General features: G+C 37.0%; 1 protein-coding gene across 1 annotated transcript in view; it reads left to right on the top strand.

Moving 5' to 3' along the window:
• PEX7 (peroxisomal biogenesis factor 7) overlaps positions 1-22,944 on the top strand; it is a 49,896-nt gene that overhangs the window by 3,143 nt on the left and 23,809 nt on the right. The window contains exons 2-8 of the mRNA XM_010575031.1: positions 854-911; positions 2,345-2,495; positions 6,951-7,028; positions 7,363-7,471; positions 17,243-17,349; positions 17,751-17,864; positions 22,093-22,148. Of these exons, the coding sequence (XP_010573333.1) occupies positions 854-911; positions 2,345-2,495; positions 6,951-7,028; positions 7,363-7,471; positions 17,243-17,349; positions 17,751-17,864; positions 22,093-22,148 (673 nt within the window). The remainder of the gene's footprint in view (positions 1-853; positions 912-2,344; positions 2,496-6,950; positions 7,029-7,362; positions 7,472-17,242; positions 17,350-17,750; positions 17,865-22,092; positions 22,149-22,944) is intronic.

Genomic DNA, 22,944 nt, shown 5'->3' with positions numbered 1-22,944 from the left:
CCCGGTGGCGGCTCCTCACGGGTGCTCGCTCGCTCGCGGCTGGAAATCCGGGTGTCCGGAACCACAGTCCCGTGTCCGTAAAAGCGTTTGGGCATTTCCCTTTCCGTTGCTTTTGTTTTGCTTTGGTACAAGGTGTATTTTGTGTGACGTGCACGACGTGAATGAAATGCCCGAAAATATCTTCTCCTTGAAATTTTAACTGTTCCAGTCTTAGTCACTGGGTGTCCAGGTAGGCCCGGGCAGCTCCAGCGTCCCGCTGAAGGGGCAAGATGAGCTTTTCTCAGCGTTGGGGCCTCTTTCATTTCCAGTGGGAGTATTGCTCCTGAAAGCATTCGTTTTGAATAAAGTTTCTCAATGTGGAATTACTCTGACGATATCCTAGTCATATGGGAAAGCACTACGCGTGTGTGTTTTCTCAGAACTGAATTACTTGCCTCATTTCTGGTGAGCTGTGTTTGTATTACTACATTCAAGGGGTGGAAAAAAAGTGTTATGTCTGCTGTGTTATCAAAAGGAGAAAAAGGAACCTCCTGCTGGTATGTCTGTAACATGAGGCTCATGGGGAAAATGCACTTTTGTGCTTCATAAGGCGTTTCTCTTCCAACCTCACCTATGGGTATACTGGAGTAAAAAAAAAAAAAAACACCAAAACCCCCAAACCAATCTGATGTAAATGAATTACTGTTTTAGAGAACATGAGACAACAAGATGTTTATTTATGCTACTAATTGTTTGGCCTCTTAAAGTTTAGGTGCCCTTTGTATTTCCATACTGGAGCTACTTCAGAACCACAGTAGTTTCCTTTGACATGGGGGAACTAGTTCTTATGTTTTGTTTTATTTTGCTGGTTTAGGTTGTGGAACTCTGGCAGTGCTGGAACAAAATGAAGCTGGCATTGTTCTGCTCAGGAGGTAACATAGCTTTATGTTTTATTTTTGCAAGAGAAAAACTTATTATGTACTTGTGAGTACAAGACACAACCCAAATATTTTGGGTTATTGTTAGCATAAAAAGTATTGTATCTATGCTATGGGTTCTACTGAATTGTACATGTCTTTGTATTTACATACAAATGAATGTATTTGTATTAACATTGCATAGATTTTGTTACAGGAAGTAATCTGGACTGCGCCCTTTCCGTAGTGTAAACAGACGGTGTAAATTAAAGCAGCCTCTCTGCCCTAGCTTGAAATTAAAAGTTTTAGCTTTTTAGGGACAGTGCATTGCCACCTAAATTTATGCCCTTATGATTGACTTATACTGAAAGTAGAGCAGGAAGCTATGTAAAATTATGGAGGTTCTTCTTAGGAGATCCAATATTCTAAGGGTCTGAAAGGAGTGTGATTTGTGTTCTGGATGGGAGGAGGAGAAAGGTTAGGAAGGAGGGGGTTTAATTGACCTAAATTTTTTTTTAAAGAAAGTTTTGAAACAGCAGTTGTTCAGATTAAGAGGGCTGAAGCAGAAATGCTTAACAAATAATTAGTCATATTCAGAGAAGCTGTTTTTAATTTATAAGTATAAAGCAAGACTCTTTGAAGCTGTTAAACACACTCTTAGTTCTGCTAAGTGCTCTGGTTTAGTACTGTTCATTTCTGTGTTTCCAGTGACTCCACTTGTTTTGTGGTAGAGAGTCCTGTAAGTTCCTGAGCCATAAGCTGTGTCATTTTCTCTGCAGGGTGCCATGGAGTTTAACCTGAGCTTAGCTGAACCTTCAGTGAAAAGGGTGTAAATAAATTCATATTTACCATCAGACAACAGCGTGGTCATTGATAGTTGTTGCAGAGCAACTAATATATGGTATCAGATCCCATATGATGAATTGTTGGTGTGTTGAAAGCCCTTTTAAGGGAGTGTAGCCATCTTTAATATGTTCATGACTGTCTTTCTGTTGGTTTTTCACTATGACTCAACTTCCTAATAGTGGTGTGAATTGGATAGAGCTCTCCCAACACAAAGTTTTATTTCTTTGTTTACCACAGTTGTTACCGATAGAGCGCTCCTACCTCTATAGCAACATCCTGTAGAGACTGTAGATCAGACTGAGATATGGTACCTCTGTCTCTGTTTGCCTGGCAAGTTTAAGATTGAAACCAGCTTTCTTTGTGTGTGGAAGGTCTTTGGCTCATTTATGCTTTAACTTAAATCAACCTATTCTGGCATCCAGTTGTAAAAATTGACATTATAACAAGTTACTTGTAAGGAGATGTACTGGAAACTCAGATGTACAAAAATGCTGTTTAGCATAGTAAAGTGATTTAAAGAAATACTGTCTTTGCATGTAACTAGTCCAGACTTCTTATGTCATACTTTCTCATGGACAAATATCTTAATTGTTCTGATTTAGTTTTGACTGGAATGATGGCCTGTTTGATGTCACCTGGAGTGAGAATAATGAACATGTGTTGATCACTTCTAGTGGAGATGGATCTCTGCAAATCTGGGATACAGCTAAAACCAAAGGTCCGCTGCAAGTCTATAAAGAGCACACTCAGGAGGTAAACTTGAAAAATTTAATGGGCGATCTAATGTTTGAATTATTAAAAGATTTCTTTGTGGACTTATCAAAAGTAGGTTTTGTTGTTTGTTTTTTTAACTTTGTTTGGGTCCGTGGTTTGAATTTATAACTTAACGTTATTTTGAATATAAAGTGAATTACCTATTATACATATTCATATGTACATTCATACACTGTAGTAGGTACCACTTAATTATGTGAATCTAATATATTCAGAAATAGCGTTTGTGGCTTCTTGTAGGCTAAGTAATCATTGTGTTGTATGAAAGTACTGCAGTCATTCTGTGATTTTTAGAGAGCATTATTGGATAGGTCTAAATCAGACAGCTGATATATATAGCAGTGTTATCCTTGAAGATAGAGAGTGATACACATTCTGCAGATCCTTAGGACTTCTGTTGTACTTGGGAACTGCTTGTCCTTTTCCATCCTAACATCTGTGAGATCCTACTCAAATAACAGTAGTCAAATACTGGGACAGCATGTATTTTTTTTAGCCTTGATTTGATACCATTGCATTTCATTTTCTTAAAATCTCAGTTTCTTTCTGCAGTGCAATATGGGTAGATAATTTTATGTGCCTGTTCATAAATGTATTTGCATATTTTTAAGGGTGTTTATGCTTTAGTATGTTTATCTTCACCCAAGTGATTTTCTACCTTTTTTTTTTTTTCTTTCCTTCTAACTCTCCACTCACTTCTGTCAAGTCTTTGAACTGTAGATGCAATCAGTTTTAGCCTGGATTACTGATGCTTTATCTGAATGACATAAATCTGAATAAAATAACCTAGTTGATATGTAGTCAATAAAAAACGATGGAGGAAATCCAGTTTTGTATTCACAAAGACCTCAAGATGTTTTCAGATATGAAGCACAAAGCTAAAAGCTGAGTGACTGCAGTTACATGACAGTCAGTCTTCTGTACCTTATTTCTTTGTAATTTTGCTACTTTGGTTTAATACATATACTATGTAAATAAAGAATTTTGAGAGGTGAGTTTATAGTTGTGATCGGGATTTTATGATAGCATTCAAAGGCTGATGGTAGTAACAGAAAGATGTAGGCAAAGCATAATGCCAATTATTTTTTTTCCTCTGTCATTTTCTCATTGAAATACTGTCCATAAGTTTATTTTGGTTCTGCTACACCATCTGTTGTTTGTGTAGTAAACACTTCAGTGTCCAAGTCTTAGTTTAGCAGGTAGCATGGGGAGGTGGATGCATTCAACCATGAGTTAAAAAGACAGTATAGGACACATGGGCTGAGTGTTTATTGTGAGATATGAAAGGTTTGTATTGATTCTTTACAAACGTGCATTAACAGGGTAGCTCTCAGAGGGAATATACCGAATAGTTTGTGGTAAATGCTGGCAGACAGTGCTCTTTAAAATGATTGACTACCTTCCTAATGCTTAATCGCTGTCTGACATTTCTAATGACAATTTTGTCACTGCGTTTTACAGTATTTCTAATGCAAGATTGACAGGGATCTGTTTCTTGTTTTCTAAATGAGATTATTGTCCATCTTCAAAAAGAGTATCCATTTTTAATTTAAAAGTGCATCTCTATTATCGAGGGACAATGAGTTTTATTCCAGCACTAACCAACTGCTGAATCTCATGAATAAATTAGTCTAATTTACTTTGGTTTTGATGAAGTCTCACCGGAATGTGAGACAATAGAATGCTTGAATTAAATTTGTCTTGTAAAGTGAGCCTGAACACTTATTTTGAACTATTTTTATGTTTTTACATCTTTTTTTTTTTCATCACCTTTTCATCTTGCCTGAGGCATTTCTTGCTGCTGTTTAGGCATAAACTAGTATTAATGTATTTTATGATTGAAGATAAAGTACTGAAAGATTAACAGCTATGGTTTATGCTGTGTTATTAGTCTTTCCCAGTTGCTCAACACAGCTTCTATTGAAGCATCTGTAAATTTATGTTGGATGATAGCATGAAAAGGAAAGAAAAATAAAAATGAACCTCGCTTGGTTCTCCACACCTTCTTCTTGTTGTAATCTTCCCATTACCTGGACCTGTCACATGCCAGATGGAAAATAGCTCTTTTTTTTTTTCTGAGCCTGTTGTCTGTTCTGTTTGTAACTCTTGCCCAAAGGAGAATTTGCCCAGGTCCCATTGCCTCCGATGGAGCTGCAGAGTGCTGGGCAGTCCCAACAATGTCTGCCTTATGTACACAGATCTGTGTCACAACACGTCTTCAACGGATCTATGTGCTGATAGCTTGTGAGTGAGCTGTAAGCCATATGTGTGCTTTGCCTTATCTGTGCAGTAGATCTGATACATCCCAAATATGTGGGGCTAGGTGAACTGTGTGACACAGGTGCGTATTTCTCAGAGACTTATTTCTTTCTGGAAAATCTTGGATGTGAATATGAGAGCCAAAAACTTCAACTGAGCTGACTTCATAGGGCTGTTGTGTGAAAGTGGTATACTATATAGTGATATGTTTAGGGGCATTTCCAAACAGCAACAGCTTAGCAGTTGAACAAAGGCCATCACACAGTTTCAGGGTGAAGGAGAGAGGCTAATGTTTGTGAGGAGCTTGGGAGCCATTTCGGAGAACCACAATGTCTTCCATTCTTAAAACATGAGCAGGTACTTGTGTGTCTTTTTTGTTATCATTTTAATAGGAGGAGTCAGGTTGAAAGGGAGGGTGTTTTAATGAGCTGTAGTACTGGTAGTTAGCTGACAGAAAAGTCAAGAGGTAAAGACATGGTTTGGAAAAACAAAAGAATTACCTCTCATTTTGCTATTTAGCTTTTGTCAAGTACTGTCTTGAGTGTCTTGTCCATTTGGATGATAAGCTCTTCAAGGAAAGGAGCTAGCACAAAATGGTGCCAGAGCAGTGTGCCTTTCAGTATAAGGGAAGCAGGACATTGTAAAATAAAAAAGGAAAGTTGCAGATAATGCACTTTGTTTTTTTTTCTGTGGGCAGTGGTTGCCTTCCACTTACAGGAAATAAGCAAATAGATGAAAAACAGTTCATTTAAGATGGATCTAGCATAGATTGAAATATTTCTTAGGAAGGAAAATGCTCAGGAGTAGCTAAATGATACCTTGATTTCCCTTCTCATACAGGACACTTTCCACAGAAGACTTCGTCTTTTGCTGGATTTTTTTCTAGTCTAGCATCTCTGCTTTTTTGTCTGGCGACACAGATCCAAACATTTTCACTTCAAAACAGGGTTGCTGTCATTTAATGCACAATTCCATCTATCCAAGACAAACACAGCATCTAGTATGTTGACTTGCAGATTAGATCCAGTGCTGTGCTAGAACTAGCTTGTCCCAGCTGGAGTACAAATCCTCAGTGGTTAGTGGCCCAACTGTTGAGAGCAGTGCCACCTACTACTGGTAGGTAGTGGCCACGTTTCTGAGAAGTGTCAGGAAAGGTCTGATTGGGTCAGGAGGTGAAGCAAATAAACTGTTTCAGCTAATATTTATCCACCTTAGCATTGAAATCGCTGATGTCCCACTGCAGCTTGTTGAGCCATTTTGGTGTGAGGTAAAACTAGGCAGAAGAGAATGCACCTTCCATCATGTAGATAAAGATATGGTGCATTTAAAGATGGAAGTTGTACATGTTCCTGAGACTCAGATTTGAAGTATTTTGAAGAACTACCTTAGAGTGTTTTCACTGAGGCAGCAGAGCTGAAAAATCAGCAGTGAAGGATGGAGTTAAGGTATCTTCTGTCAAGGTGGGGACCAACGTTAGAATAAACTGTCAGAGAAGAGGTAGTTTATTTCTACTGCACAGTGAAAAGCAATTTCTTAATAGCTGAAATGATTAGTCATGAGGGAAGTTGAGTTTTTTATTTTATTTTATTTGTTTGGTGATATGAATGGTTAAAAAAAAGAATGTCACAGAACCTGGAAAAGATGAAAATCAGGAGTATTTTATGGCATGTATTTCTTATGAGAATTAGATATCATAAAAAAGCATTTATTATTGGTCAGATAAAACCTCAAAGTCAACTCCATAGTCAGCTCTGAAGAGAGATGGCATTTATACTGCTAGCAATTAGAAACTGTAGATATTTGAATAAAATTGGATCAGAGTTAAGAAATCGGCCTGAATTATTATTTTTTATAGTGGTAGAAACTTCTACTGATGGTGGGTCTATGTTGATTTTGTTATAATATTTTTTTTCCTCCATTTTGGTCCATCTTTACTTTTTTTGGTACTTTTCTGAGCATATATGTACCTTTAATGCCAGACTGAGGTATTAAATTTAATTTTTGTTCAGGTAAATGGCATTGTTGGCAGCTTTGTGGTGCTTGACTGATGTGGTTTTTTAGCTGATTATGATACAATCTGCAAACCCAAACCTATTTTGTGAAACTTTGGCTAACTAGAATCTCAAACTTGTATTCTAATACTCTTTCTAAACTAGGCTGTTATATCATTTATAGGCGTATAGTGTTGACTGGAGCCAAACTAGAGGAGAGCAGCTAGTGGTATCTGGTTCATGGGATCAAACAGCCAAGCTGGTATGTTTGTTTTCTGTTGAAGGTGAAAAATGTAATTTGTTTTGGATCTGATAATTCTTTGTGTTAAGAAACAGCATTGATTCACTTTTCCTCTTTATTTTTACACTGAAGCTGAAATTCTGTTTTAACTGAGATGTTGCTTTATCCCTCAGTTGGTATCAGTTTAAGTGTACAAATACTTTTCATGATATGTGGTAAAAAGTTCATTTAGTCCTTTCTGTATGCATAAAGTTCATTTAGTCCTTTCTGTATGCATAAAGCTTTTTTTATGTATGAAGCCCTTTCCTTTATTACTGAATGTGTACCTCAACAGTTTTCTTTTTCCTTTATTCAGTGGGATCCAGCTGTGGGGAAGTCATTATGCACTTTTAAAGGCCACGAAGGGGTCATTTACAGCACTATATGGTCTCCACACATCCCAGGTTGTTTTGCATCTGCCTCAGGTAAACATGATGGTAAAGGGATTCTCAGAACAAAAAAACCCTTGTATGTTATTGGATTAGCTCAGCACTTTGTCCAGCAGATGGTAGTGTGTGTCATACATAAAAATAGAAGAAGGAAAGAGAAACGTATTGCTGCAGCTAGATTTGTAGGTTCTGTTATGATCTGTAAATCATCCTCTTGGCCATTTAAACAGGGATCAGCAGTTTTCTAGCAGTCACTTCAGTGACCTTGTGGCAATTTTTTCTGTTATTTTATGTAGCTCTCTTTCACCTCACTCTTGTTATTGACCACTAAATCATGTTATATGCTTTATTTTGTGTTCTGGCTTACATTTTTGTTCAAATTATCTCACGTGTCAGTAGACTGTTAGCTCTGTGAGAAACATAGTCAGTTCCCGTTGAACTGTTTTAGGTACTGCTGGAGATCTCTGTGCCTTGTTCTTTGGGAAAGGTAATTGTCAATTTTACTTTTCTGCTTTGGCCAGTGCTATGAATCTCGCTGGTCAATACAATTATAACTGAGTTGGGTGTACCTAGAGGCAAAGAGACTGTATGGTGAGGTGGCAGTGTTTTCCAAACACTGCTCCTGCTCCAGAGGCACAAGGAGCTCTGGAGTGAGACCTAGAGCCTAACTGCTTACTAACTGGGCAAGAGGTACTGTGAGCCATGGAATTCGTTTGGGAAATAGAGGGGCAGTAAGACACTGCCTTAATACAAATATTGGTAGATTAACTCCAGTGGCTTAAATTTCTCTGAGTTCAAGTCTGTTGGACTTCTGTACTGATTTAAACAGAAATGGTTTAGCTCTTATATCAAGAGAGTAAGCAAGTATAAATATGTTTTCCTGTTACTGAAGTTAGAGAGACAGTGAGTACACACAGATACTGGTGTTCCTATTCCGTTGGAAGTTTGATGAAAAAGTGCACATGGCTTTCATAAAATTTCAGTCTGGCTATTTCCATCTGACTCTGCTTGCAGAGTTGAACTAGAATGACTAACACGTTACACGTATTTGTTGTAACATAGTAGTGCTTGGAAGCCAGATGCTGGTGCAGAGGTATTTCCAACTTATGTGAAGATTCATTGAGGTAACACTTAGTGAGGTACCTATCTAATAGGATGTGCAGAAACTTACAGGATTGAGCCCTGTACACTCTGTGAACAGTTCTACAGAAATGCAGCTATATGCTAGAAAGTACTAGCTAAGTACCATTTGGTCAAAGGTAAGTGGAGAAAACACTGGTTAGTGTTTTTTGCAAATTCTAGGGTATGTTATGATCTCTCTTAACTCCTGCTCAGAAGCCTCCCCTCCATGGTAGTCTTACTCATACAAATTTCTCATATTCTAGATGAACAAAAGGGCTTTACTGATCCAGCCAGTTACTTCAAATTTGATTCTCTAGGCTATGAAGCCAAACTCTCTTCGAATACATTGCCACTTGAACAATTTTGGGAAACATTGATTGTTAGATGCTGTATGTGGTGGTAATTAAATTGGGTACAGCAACATAAAATTGATCTGTTCTTTGAGTGACTCAGTGGGTGCAGCTGTTGGAAGTTTTGACTAAAACACTAGAGGGTTCCAATTCTTTTGTGAATTTTGCTTTGACTCTTGAAAGGGACTAACACATACTGCTGGAGCCTGAAGCTAATCACAGTCAGTTTTCACCAATTGATGACTCCATAGTATTTTATAGGAAAAACAACACACACAAAAGACACAATATTTTTCTTCTGTAAGTACTACTCAGGTGTGAAATAAAAATCTTACAGTGTAATGCTAGGTGTAAAATCATTAGGTAAGAGAAAACGAAGTCTTCAAAATGATGGTGAACTTTCTTGCGGTTTCTGAAGTAAAACATCTGGTGTGCCTCTAAATGAAATAACTTCATAGTAAAGATCTTGCATAGAAATCATGACATGCCAATGTGGAAAAGTTTTCTTTGTTTGCTTTTGGGTTTAGTTTACATTGGAATTTTCCTGTGGTTTGATTAGATTATTTCACTACAGAAAATACATATTGGGAGTTTTTTCTTTGGTCAGCGGGACTGTGGGTAGTAGTAGTCACGACCCTCTAGCTCTGGGTATAAATGCCATTTCCTTATTGCAAGAAGGGCATATCAGACAGTTTATGTTCAGAGAGTTTACTTCACTGTTTAGTGTTTAATGGCATTCTACTCTGTCAGTCAAGGTATGTGATGAAAGTTAAGTGCAACTGTTCAGGAGGCTGGACCTCCTCATTTGAAACTTGCCATGATCCACATACTTTATAAGGATGACAGAAAATTATGGGACAGAAAGATTAATTTCACTGATGACTGATCTTCTATTGAGCTAAAGTTAGAGCTGGAGAAGAACTGCAATCTCAATGTGATAGTGCTGGGTCGAACAGTACAGCTGTTCCCTTTGATAGGCTTGGTGGAAGGGTTGGCCTGAAGTTTTGTGGTCTCTTCTTTTGCAACTTTGTGTTGTATTGAAAATTAGCAACTGAAAATGTGTCTGGAGGGAAACTTTTTGTACTTCTTTAATCTCCCTTGGTTTTGTAAACTTTTTAAAACGATAGCTTTTTGAAGCATATTGTTGAAGGGTATTGAAACATTCCCTTTTTGAAGGAGGCTGCACTGCTTTAGGATTGTAGTGTGTGTGCGTGTTCTTTCTCTCTCTTGCCTCTCCTGTCCCCTTTCATCCCACCTCACACATACCTACTCACAACCACGTACTTACTCATATCTTAATAGTATAAAGTCTTAGCACTTCAGATGAGAAATGAACTGTTTCATGTTGCAGCATCTTCAATTTTGCATGTGTTAGTAAAATAAGTTAGATATGTTGTTAACCATAGATAGGAAAAATGTTGGTTTTTAAATGCTTCCAATTTAACTAAATTTAAGTAAAGCAATGCACTTTTTAAAAAATATTATTATTTTAAAGACGATAAGCAAGAGGGAAGGAGGTTTAGGAACCTTTTGCATGCCTCACCCCTGCCCTTTTTCTGCCTTTATTTGAATCCACATAGATACCAGCAGAAGTTTAATTTCCACTTAACTAATTAGTTTGTGAACACTGAAAACAGAAAAACAAACATAACTGCAAGCTACAGTAAAATAGCTGCTCAGAAGGACCATTGTGTGCCTAGACAACTTTTGCCTGAAGCTAATAAGGTTGAATCTTTGCTTTTGGAATATGACTTTTTCTGAAGCTATTATGATACTAGAAGAAGAATACAAATGGAGAAAATGAGAAACCTAAGACTGCAATATAAAGCAGCTGAAAGAATTTGATACTATGTGTGGTTATTTTGCTTCATTAAGTCTCAGATCTGAATACATGTAGGAAAACTAAGTTTGTCTGCAGTGGACAATAAAATGCAATTGAATTACATAAGATAAGTATGTCTGATGCTTCAGTTAAATTAGCTTTTATTCAGCATCTAATACACTCCCATGTAACATTTACAGGGATGTGTGAGGTACTTTACAATGCTGTTGTCTTCATGTACAATCATTTGTACTCTCAAGAAGCAAGTAAATGGCTTATCTTTTTTTTGTTTGAAATTGGGAGTTAATAGTAACAGAACAAACTGTTAATTCTGTATATGTAAATAACTGCTGTTGTGATGTCAGTAACAATTTCTGAGCTGATAAGATAAGCAGGATGTTCAGGTGTACGTGTGGTACCAAACCAGAGCCCTGGTAAATGTCTGCCTTACTCTGAAAAAAACAGTGATGTGGAAAATGTCATTAAAGAAGTGACATAAATATTTAACAGCATCTTCATGGCTAAAAGGGTTTAATGAGTCATTGCATCATTTGCCCAGAAGGTGGTCTTATTTATTTTTTTTATTTTTAACCCAGAGAGAAATTGGTGAGAAGCACATACAGGAAGTGCCAAATGCACACAACATTAGTATATAGTCAAATGTAAATCAGTTCTACTAAATTATTGTCCATAACTGCAGAGCAATAGGCCTTGCTCAGTCCTGTGGTTTATAAAGAAGCATCCTTTATAATATCAGCTGGTTTTATTGCCCTTTAAATTTAACAGTGGGAAGTAATTAATGAGTACCATTTTACCCTTATCTGCATGACCGTAGTATTCTTTGATACAGCTATGACACTGGCAGATGAAAATATGAATGTTTTGGATTCGACAAAGCCCAGGTTTAGAATGACTGCTAGCTTTTATCGTAGTTACTGGGACCTCTGTTTTAATGCTGCATTCCTTTTTAAATCATTACTAGACTCCTTAAGTTTACTGATCAGGGCAGATACATAGTTTTCATAACATCTTAAATAATGAAAAGGAAGGAAGTGTTTCTTAAATCTGCAAGATAATGTCTATATTCATCACTATTTAGATCAATTAATTGTATCTTTGCTCAAAGACTTATTTTTCAGACTGAAAGCCCAGGGTGAGAAATTTTCTCATACCACAAGGAATGATCATTTCTGAGAAATTTTTATTATGTTGACAAATTTGTTGGGGAACTGTAGCTTTGCTGGTTTACAAATGAACTTGTAAATCCAGCCTCCACTCTTTGTATGCCCTTGCATTCAGTGCTAGACTTTAAGGTTAAAATTAAAAAACATTGTTTATCTCTTACTCTGTTTTATTGCCAGCCCTGACATAGTGATTTGCCTTTTAAAAAGTTTGTCTTCTTGCCTATTGGTCCCTTAATGACAAATGTGTGTAGTTAAGGGGTTGTCAAGCTGTAGTTTCATAAATCAGGCTGGCATGTAGTCTTGGTAGACCTTTCTGTGTTTTGAGATCCAAATTGTGAAAGAAAAGTAAATATGAACAAATTATTTTGTATGAAAAAATGAACTGGGGAAGGTGTACATCTACTAAGAGGATGGTTACTGAATTATTTGGAAGGGAATAACCTTGAGTGCACTCCTCAGTAAAGAGGTGTAAGTTCCATGTGTAAGTTCATGGACAAAATTTGGGGTTGTCAGGTCTGAAGCTTCAGCTTGCATTCCTGCTTCAGAGGTAGCACAGGGCAAAACAAGGAGCTGTTGGGGAGTGGGGCTTGCAGACAAGTAATTCCAAAGATGTTTGTGTTTGTTCAGGTTCCTAAAAAAATGAAGGAAATAATCTTCTGTTCTGCTATGACAGTGGTTTGTCATGAGGTCCAAAATGCTATAGTTAGAGGATTATATTCCAATAGTTGTGTGTGGTGCAGGTCCACTTGTTGCTTCTTACGAGTTCTTTGCTGGTTATTTGCTTGTTGAATGTGCTAGAAGAAATGCCGTCATGAACAAGGTTCAAGGCTTTGCAAAACTTGATCATTTTTTTGGAATCCAAATCCTGGAAGGATAAAAGAGTAAGAGGCTTCAATTTACTGCATAATACCTTGTACAAATCGAGCATCTAGAGAGCAAACTGACTATGGAGTTACTGTGTTTTGTTGCACTTTAGCTAAACTGCTGTTTATGCTAGAAGCTCTTAAAATGGAACTTACTTATTTTGTTGTGTCAAAACTATGTAATGAAGTGAGGTGAGTGTTTTCATTTGCAGTCTATTGCTTCAAGACATACCAGCACAGTATTGTATTCATCCGAGTCTTGTGCTTGATAAGCTTTACTGAATCAACCTCTAATGGACAAGCTGAAATATTTTTCAGGAAATGAATTTGGCCCTCAATTTATAGTATGTGCTAACTATAGTAAAGTATTGTATGAAGCACATGCTAGAATATAAAGCATTTTCAGGTTACAGTATCTTATATTAGAATCTTCTATTGTAAAATAACAGTTTAGTGTTGAGAAGAAAAATGCAGTAACAGGTTTTTTACGATGAATTAATATGTTTTGGGTCATTTGGGTTAGAGCTAGGTATCTAGCCAATATTGCCATTTCCTGAAGAATGGCTTAATAGTAAGTCATAAGTTAGGTTTCCACTGGTAAATATGTTTACTTGATATCTAGGTTGTGCTACATGGAAATAGATTTTGTGCATTCAGTAGAGTCCTGTTGGATGATTTAAATAAAGCTGCTATTTGTAGCACTATTTCTGTCTCTTTGTGTGGAATTTCATGGGCTTTATTAATCCTGTTCTAGGTTCACTTATACTGTCTATGATGGAAATGGACAGCGTGATAATTTTAACATGCCTAAAAAGGTTGGTTTTGAGAGTCATGAGATTTGGGTTCTGCTCTTTATTGTCCCACAGATTTTCCATTTGATTCTGGCTAAATAATTTAATCTGGTTTAGTATTTAAAAAATATATACAAGTAAGTAATGTTAATTTGTAATCATTAAATGGTACTGCAGAAGTACTTACTTTAATCAAGATTTCTTTGATGTTATACCATATATGCCAATACTTGTGTCTTTTATGCTGAATTCTTTTCCTCCAGTACATTAAAGATATGTTATTTTGGGTTTTTTTCCTCTTGATGAGACAACAGTGTCAGAAGATCAGATTTCTTGCTTTAGAACTTAAAAAAAGTCAGATTCATTTTTCTAAGTAAAACTTTAAGCTAACAGTACTTTAGTTCTTGGAAAACATTGTATCTGCCCTGGTTAGAATCCTTTTTGCCTTCAGATAGTGTTTACGGTTTCTTGGGTTTTTATTAATCTCCCAAATACCTAGCTATTTTTTATAGTTAATGTTGTACCTCTGCACTGTCTGGCAATGATTGCTTAGCTGGTTGTTGTCATAGGATTTAGGAGATTATGATTTATGGATTTGAGTAAAATACATCTGTGAGTAAAAAGCCAGTATTAAACCTACATGAAATTTAAATCTTAAATAATCTTTTCACTATCACACATTGTCATTCACATTAGCAGTCTTTATCCCATGTACCGGGATGATGTACTTGTAGATTAGCATCTCTTTCAAAAATTTTGAATAGATGAGTATATATTGTGTAGTTTCACTGATTCGTCCAAGATTTCACAAATATTCATTAAAATGAAAGAAAGCAATTACAATATACAAACAAATCTGGAATCATAATTATCTAACAGACCAGCAAAATCTGTTGCCATAGAGAAATTGCTTCTTACAAAAATAGAAATATTTTGTGGGGGAAATGTTGGCCACTTTTGTGGTTGTTTACTTTGGGATGCCAACTGGAAGTGGCTGTTAGTGAATATGATTGTACTAGGTGTGCTTTACTGGTACTTTCTATTATTATTATCCTACTACTGCTTTACCATATGGAAGAAATGAATCCTTTGTAATGCAGATTTGAAGGAGTCATGGAAATGTGGAAATTCCAAAATTTTTAACAGCAATTTTTGTTGAAATGAAATTTAAAAAAAAAAAAAAAAAAATTATTATGAGGTCATGGAAAGATGTTTGAGGTAAAAAAAAGTTTGTTAAAATGTGTAATGTGTCAGGATTACACTGTTTATCAGCCTTTTTTTTTTTTTTTTTAACTAATCTGATTCTTCCACTTACTTAAATGGACAAATTGAATTTGCCTTTGGCTTTAATTCAGTCTGTTCTATTCACAGAAATGTTCACTTGCATGTTATGTTACTCCATTAAAGACATTTCATGAATAGTGCCAGCCAGAATTAATAACAGCTAAGTCTAGCATTTTCAAAGAAATAAAAAAAAAAAAAAGGGAAAATAACTCTTTCTTGTGCATCAGCATTTTCTATTAAAAAAGAAATAATTGGGGCAATTGTATGTTTAGTGTCAAAATTGTTACTGGCTGAGTAACTTACTTTTCCAAATGTTTTTGGCCCTCATAGTGCTACTGTGGCCCATCTCTGTAGCAGTTCATTCTAGTTAACCTGAATTTATATATTTATTTGCTTGGCAAAAATGATCCTGTCTGTACTGAAATATGTGTTTCCCCTTCAAATCTATGTTATCTGATGAAATTAAAATAAAAGCTTTTTAAGAAGTCCATTACAATATCTCAGAAAGATTTAAGACTCAAACTGAAATCTGTCCTCTGCAGGCAAGCAGATTAGCAAGACTAATGGTGGGTGGATGGGCATACTACTTTTTTTTTTTTGCCAAGACCCTGCTGGTCATGTTTCTTCCTCTCCATATGCTGCCCTGTTTTTATAAGCACTGTAGTGATGTTTAGGGCTTCAGCTGACTGCAGGGTGTCATTGTCAGCAGTGCTATACATATACTGAGCATCAGTCTTGCTCTTGACAGTGCTAAAATAGGCAAGGAGAGTGAAAACCGTGAGAAATCGTGTATTGTTCCTACCTTACAGGTAGGGAATTTATCCACCAAGAGTACAGTATCTCTCACAGTCATGGAGTCTGGGGAAGAGCCAACCAACCATCAGAGCAAAGCTTCCCATGATCTGTGTAGTACCACAGTCATAAGGCTATTCTTGTGTCATGTAGTGGAACCAAGCTCTCTCTAGCTTCATTTTTGTATTCAAACTTTCCAAGCATTTTATGTCTTTTTTGCAAAGTCTACAGAGCCTGGTCGTTTGTGCAGTAAGAATGTTGTTCTGGCTCTAGGGATGGTTTTGTTTGAACTGTAGCCAGTTTCTTGAAAAAAGCTATCATTTTGTGTGCCCAGCTGTGTATTTTAAAGCCACTGACCAACTGGGCACTAAAACCATCAAAATGCTTGTATCTAAACAGCGTAAAAGTCATAATTATTCATGATAACCAATTTGAGGATTTCTAGAAGAGTTTCTGGTAAAGAAACATTAGTAATTTCTTCAGTAGCAAGGTAAAACAGTGTTTTTTTAATTTAGGTAGTATTGATCCGTGCTTTCTGTAGGAATCACGGGTGTTTGGATACAGCTTCTAGTGATTTCCTTTGTCTCTTGAAAGAACACAGGCCTAATAATGAATTCTAATTAATTTTCTCTCTCTGTAAACAAATGAGCTGGATAATCCATTTTTGCTGATACAAAGCTAAATATTCAGGGTTAATGAGAGAATCATGATTTAAAAAATTGAAAAGCATGGTTGTCTTGTCAGCTGATGCAGTTTTCCCTGTCTTTGTAAACCATTAGGAACTGAATTTTTAAGAATGGTATACACAAATGCTAAGGATCTTTAGGGATAGAAGACAATTTATGGCTGGAGGTGAAGAGAGAGGCTCAGGTGAGTCACAGCTCTTAAGTTAAGCTGGACTCCCATCGTTGCTCTCTGAAAACATCTGTGTGTGTGTGCATGCACATGTGCAGGTGTGTGTATGTGCTCTGAGGTTAAAGCTGATGTTGCCTTTAATATGTGTAACAGTTACAGCAGAATGACTTTATCTTCTGATATTTCAATAAATGAGAGTAACTGTGCAGGTTTTGCACATGACGAGTACAAGTAATGCGTCTTAAATTTTCCTTTCATTGAAAGAATCTGGAGATAAGTTGCATTTTAAATAACTGTTCACTTTACTGCACACCAAAAGCATGTGTCTAGGTACTTTTTCTCAAGTGGCTTGCAGAGAAAGTTTTTTCATGATTCTGGTCTTCTAAGTCCATTTTTAAATGGACCTTAAGCTCCTACTTTAATTAAATGTTATTTAAGTATTTTACCCCATCTCCTTTTAATCAAATCAGAGTTTAGAAAGTAATGGAAGTGTTAGTAAGAAAATGAAGTTGTCTTTTTTTTTTTTTTCTTTTTCTAATGAAAGGGCAATAGGAAGTTCTGATTTCTTTTGTGCATCAATCTGACATCTGTGTCCATAATGTGCTTGCTTTATTTGGCATAAGACTCCTCATATAATAGTTTGTATTTCATACAGCTAAGAAACAGTTGTCTGCTAAGTACTAGTGGATTAACTCTATTCCATAACTGATTCAACAATGTTGAATCAATTTCTTTTTGTTTCAGGTGACCAGACTTTAAGAGTTTGGGATGTGAAAGCCCCAGGAGTCAAACTTGTGATACCAGCCCACCAGGCTGAGATCTTGAGCTGTGACTGGTGCAAATATGATGAGGTATAAACCTGTTCAACCACCTGTTTTCCTAACTGAACCACTCTCATTAAATAGCAGGGGTTTTTACTGCAACATTAATGCATCTTCTCTTTATAAAAATATGTCTAGTTGCTTTGTTGCTCTCATTCACTACTACATCTTCAGAAGAGCATTTTTCCAACAGATAGGTGGCCCAGGTAGATCAGAGGTTTTGCTTTTTCTTTTGTATAGCGGACAGAATAGTGCATAGTGGAGAAACCGTTTGTATTTCTCTGTTCTCTTTAATTTATACACTAGAGACCTCATTTATTATTTATTCATCTGTATTGTTTGATTTATCTAACTTTTGTAGCCAACATACACATGACTGCAATTTAATAACTAAATTGTCCTGATATATCTGTGTTTTATCAAATCATCAGAACTTGCTGGTAACTGGTGCAGTTGACTGTAGCTTGAAAGGCTGGGATTTGCGGAACATCCGGCAACCAGTGTTCATCTTGCTTGGTCATACCTATGCTATCAGAAGAGTAAAAGTAAGTTGTATTTTATTCCCATTGACCACCGCTGAATTGTTACACATTTTCTTCTGGAAAGCAGTAATATTTTATATTGCCTAATAACTAGGGAAAAACCAACAGATGTTGAAGATTTTAGGTGCTACAGGAACTGTTCTTGGAAACCTTCAGTTTAGCACTGTAAAACATTTTGATATTTAGCAGACTGCTGGGATTTCAAAGTAAATGACACCTTCAAAGTCAATATATTTCCATGAGGAGTGTTTGAGAGCTTGAGAGAGGGTTGGGAGGTTTACTTCAGCTTAGTTATATGGGAAATTTGAGATAGAGGAAATACCTTCCCTTGTTTGTTTTTTAAATGGTGCTGTGCCTTTTTTTTTCGATACAAAGGGTCAATATCCACATAAAGCAAGGTATAGAACTCATTGTGAATATGTGTTTTTGTGTATACAAAGAAAATGATAATATGTTCCAGAGATTTTGAAACTTTATGCATGAAAGGCTACAGATGACTATACTGGATCTGTGTACTACTAGATCACCCACCAATAGGAATTTGTTCTAGATGCACAATGACATTTTTTTCATATTAGTGCTTATTATTTTTTTATATTAGTCAGATAATACCTGATCCTTTTAAAGCCTTTCAGGAACAGCTATGTTTATTAATATTTTCTAGGAAGTCTGAACTGGTATAAAATAATTATCCTGGGTCAGTATTTTGCTTCACATGCCCTTGGAATTTTTGATGTGTTTCTAACAACTTTAAAAGTTACTGTGCTTAGGTTGTAGTCCGTCAGAAAAGCGCCTGTTTCAGGGAGTGAATCCTGTTTGTGGCCAGACAGCCTGAGAAGCTGCTGCTCCTCCTTATCCCAGCTACCTTTGCCTGCTATCCTCACTGGTGGTGGCTGTCCAGTCTTTTTTTCTAACTTAATTCCTATATGACCATGCTCTAATCTGGCTCTGTGAAATGTTTTCCATAGCAGAAGAACATCTAGCAGTGGTGTTTGAGTTTGTTTTTTCTTGTTTAAAAAACAAGGTCATTTTGCAACTCCAATTTGACAGCCATTAAGATGGATGAATCAATACAGTATCAATCAATACAGACTGTAATATTCTTACTCTGTGACAGTGGGATCTTTTAAAAACAGCTCTACCACTAAGGGATTCATAGCACATTGTCTTCCTGATAAAATGGAGAAAGTGAATGCAGAATTGTTATTCACCATAACCTGTGATAATAGAACTAAAGGACACTTCATGAAACTAGTAGAAGATGGATTTACAAGCAGATGGAAATACTTCTTTTACACACCAGATGGTAGACTTCTTGAATTAGCTCTCTGCACAAGGGGTTGCATAGGCACTCAGTGTCATCAGGTTCATGGATAGCAGCTGGTTGATAAACAGATACTAGAAGAGCTAGACAGGGATAGCATCTCTGATTTTCCTACTCTCTATCATCCTGGGCTGCATTAGGAAGAGCACTGCCAGCGGGTTGAGGGTAGTGATCCTTCCCCACTACTCATTGCACTAGTGAGACCACATGTGGAGTGCTGGGTCCAGTTCTGGGCTTCCCAGTACAAGGGAGATGTGGACATACTAGAGTAAATCCAGCAAAGGGCCACAAAGAAGATTAAGAGACTGGAGCCTCTGTCCTACCAGGAGAGGCTGAGAGAGCTGGGACTTGTTTAGTGTGAAGAGAAGGCTTAAGGAGGATCTTATCACTGTGTATGAATGATTGGGGGAAATGAAGAAGACAAAGCTTGACTCTTCTCAGTGGTATTCGGTGAGAGGACCAGAGGTGATTGGTACAAACTAAAATACAGAAGATGCCATGTAAACATACAGCACTGGGCTTGAAGACTGTTGGCCTGACCAGGTAGGGTATCTTTTATATTCTTATACTGTCTCATCTGAGTTTCCATTTTATGCCCCATCATGCTTCCTGTTTTGTTCAAATGCTTTGAAAAGATTATTAGGAGTGGGCCAGCAGTAAAATTTTCTTTGCACCAACTTCTGAGATCAGTTCACTGAGTAGCTTTAAGAAGATGGTGGGGAGGCTGTATATGCCTACACGTGCAAAGGAGAGGTATGTGAGAGTACATGACTTGTGTTCTGTCTTAACAGGCTTTTATAGTTTGCATTTCAAGATAGACATGGTCCCTGTGGACATAAGATATGAGAGTGTGGGCCAGCACGTAGAGGTGGTGTGGCATATCTACACTTGTGTGGTATAACTCACCAGTCACACTAAATTAGAGAGAGAGACCAGGATGCTACCTAGATACAGGCAGCTGTCCCTGCCAACTTCCCTTCCTCTACATTGTGCTGACACTAGCAGTTACAAAGCTGTGCAGCAAGCTGGCTCAGCTGATTGCTCTGACTGAAAATCCTGTCCCTAAAAGTGACTAGTTTCTGTCTGGATCACTAAGCTGTCTCAATTTGTCACTTAACTGCACAATTGCAAGCCCTGACACAAAGGAGGGGGGGCAGGAGCACACAGCCTGAAGTGGAAAGGAAAGGGCAAAAGGGATGGCCACAAGTCTTGGCAGCAGTGCACTCTTAAATTAGCTTAAACCAACCATGAAATCACACTCTTCAGTTGTCTGTCTTTTGTATTCTGTTTATTTATTCAGGGTTGTGTTGACTGTCAGATCTGAGCCTGGCAAGGAATTCTACCCAACATGATACTGTCAGGATTCCTGCAGATTTCTTGTGGTCTTTTATTGCAGTACAGGGTATTATCAGCACACTGAGGTCATCTGAAGCCCTTTACAGGAGATTTTGACATTGGTGCATTTGGTGCTTTCATATTCTTAGCTGGCTTCAATCTCATACTGAAATGTAGTTATGGTTTTGGAGTTTACCTAAAAAGATATTTGGATGAATGATCTGTGAAATACTGGAGGTCAGGATAGATGATATGTTGGTGTCTTCTGTTGATATGTAACTGTTCAGATGGTAAAATTGTAGTATCTTATAGTTAAGTGGAACAGAATTTTAAAATACTCTCTTCTCTTTGTAGCAGAAAGACATTATGCAAATTCTTTCACCGTACATGTGTAGTCCTCTGCTAAGTATTTTGATAAGAGTTTGCTTAGGTAAGTTTCTAGGATACTTAAGGTTAATGGCAAAGCTTTTCAGCTTTGACAAGTTGGTTTTGCTTCATCTGAAACTATGTGAACAAAGACGCAAAGAGGGCATGTGGGAAATGTGCCATTGGTTTTTACTGCCCATCAGACTTCTTCCCCTTTTATTATTCATATTCCTGTGATGCAGAAGAAAAAGATGTTTTGTTGTGATCCCCACCCCTACACCCCCCCACCCCCGAAAAATTGTAGGAAATCTGGAGAGGTTAATGTTCAAGCATGCACATTGCTCAATTCTGCTATAGTAAAGAGAATTCTCAGCAGAGTTCAGCAGGCAACAACATACACTGCTCTTTTGGCAACTTGGGCAGTTGTGGCAATAGCCCAGGATTAACTTTTGACTTTGTAGTAGCTGTGAATAATATTGGAAGTCTTGCAGGAAGAATCTTGCCTGTGAACCATGATGAGAGGGACCTGCATTTCAAACTGAAGTTATGTCAATGACTTTTCTATTTCCTGTTGAGAAACACAGACATTAAAATAGTTGGAAACTGAGAATTGCCAAAAAGCTGGAGTGGAGGTGAACGATTTTTGCCGAAGTGCATCCTTTTTGCTGCAGTTAGAGTCTGTAGAAGAGTGTATTCTGAAAAATACCATGCAGGAGAGGAAGAAATCATGAGGTGACATTATACTGCCTTCAGTTTTTCAACTTATCTCCAATTTTACAATTTCTGTAAATAATGTCAAAATTTTAGGGCATGGAATTGATGACAGTAATCTATCTTGCGTTCTGTGCAGTATGGCACAAATTTTCTCTCTGAAAATAATGAACTGGTAACACAGCTTTTCTGAAACTCACTTTATATGAGATGATACTGTTCATATGTATGTCCTAAAACTTCTTAACTTTACAGCAGGGTTGTTTGGCACTGCTGTAATGAAATCAAACCAAACCAGGATCCCATAGAGCATTCCTTGTAACTAGCAGTATGGCGGGGAAATTTGTTGATGTCGTCTGATTTGTTGCAGCATGATGTAGTACATACCAAGACAGTTTTAACTTTTTAAACTTTGGTAGCTTTCTACTTATAGTAAGTCTATATATGTTCACAGTGTTTTTACTTTAAAAGTTGTTCTGTTTTGTTTTCTTGCAGTTTTCACCATTCCATGCAACTTTATTGGCATCTTGCTCCTATGATTTTACTGTGAGGTACAGTATTTTTTTTTTTAATTGGATAAAAATGGAAAGATAATCTATTTTAATATGGCTTGCAATAGAAGAGTTCTAGAGGGGCCATGCTGAAGTGCAGCTAATGTTGCTAGTGGATGTTCTCTCTTCATGAGCTATGTTGAAAATGCATGGGTTCTTCACTTACAGGCTAGCTCAGTCACTCTTCTGAGTATCTGCTCTGACAGATGCTTTCTGTAATCCTTTTCACGTCATTCTGCTGAATGTAGTTGCATCTGGCTGTGATAGTGTCTGATAAGGTAATAACTTGTTAAATGAATGTAGGTGGGTGACTTTGTATGTTTCTGTGACATATTTTTATTTAAGCTTTTTATGAACAATGTTTCTGTCCTACCAGGATTTGAGGAAGCTTTATTATTGTTTCACAGTGTATATGGTGAAGTTCTTTAGACAAGACTTGTGCAAGTTCCCCTGGCTGCCCAATATATCTGATACTGCTGAGGATTTTATAGTACAACTGATTTAAAGCTGATTAAAATTCCTAAAGGAGTTTGACTTTGTATTAGGACTTCTCTAAGATACACAGTGTCATAAGTCAGTATACTATGAAGTGCATTCCTGAATATTTCAATCACATTCTTTGATCTACCTTTTAATTTTATAACATGGACTGAATATAGTAGGTAGTACATTTACAAATAGGAGAAGCCCTCTTGCCTCCACAAGTGACTGCAAACTTATCCCACTCACTCAAATCATCCCAACTGATGTCACTTCTGGTTGTGTCCTAAGTGGTCTGACACCAGACAAAGAAAGG

Source organism: Haliaeetus leucocephalus, unplaced genomic scaffold (genome assembly GCF_000737465.1).
Source record: "Haliaeetus leucocephalus isolate CR32 unplaced genomic scaffold, Haliaeetus_leucocephalus-4.0 Scaffold450, whole genome shotgun sequence".
Lineage (NCBI taxonomy): Eukaryota > Metazoa > Chordata > Aves > Accipitriformes > Accipitridae > Haliaeetus > Haliaeetus leucocephalus.
The sequence above is the reverse complement of the archived record's forward strand: the minus strand, read 5'-3'. Positions and strand labels throughout refer to the sequence as shown.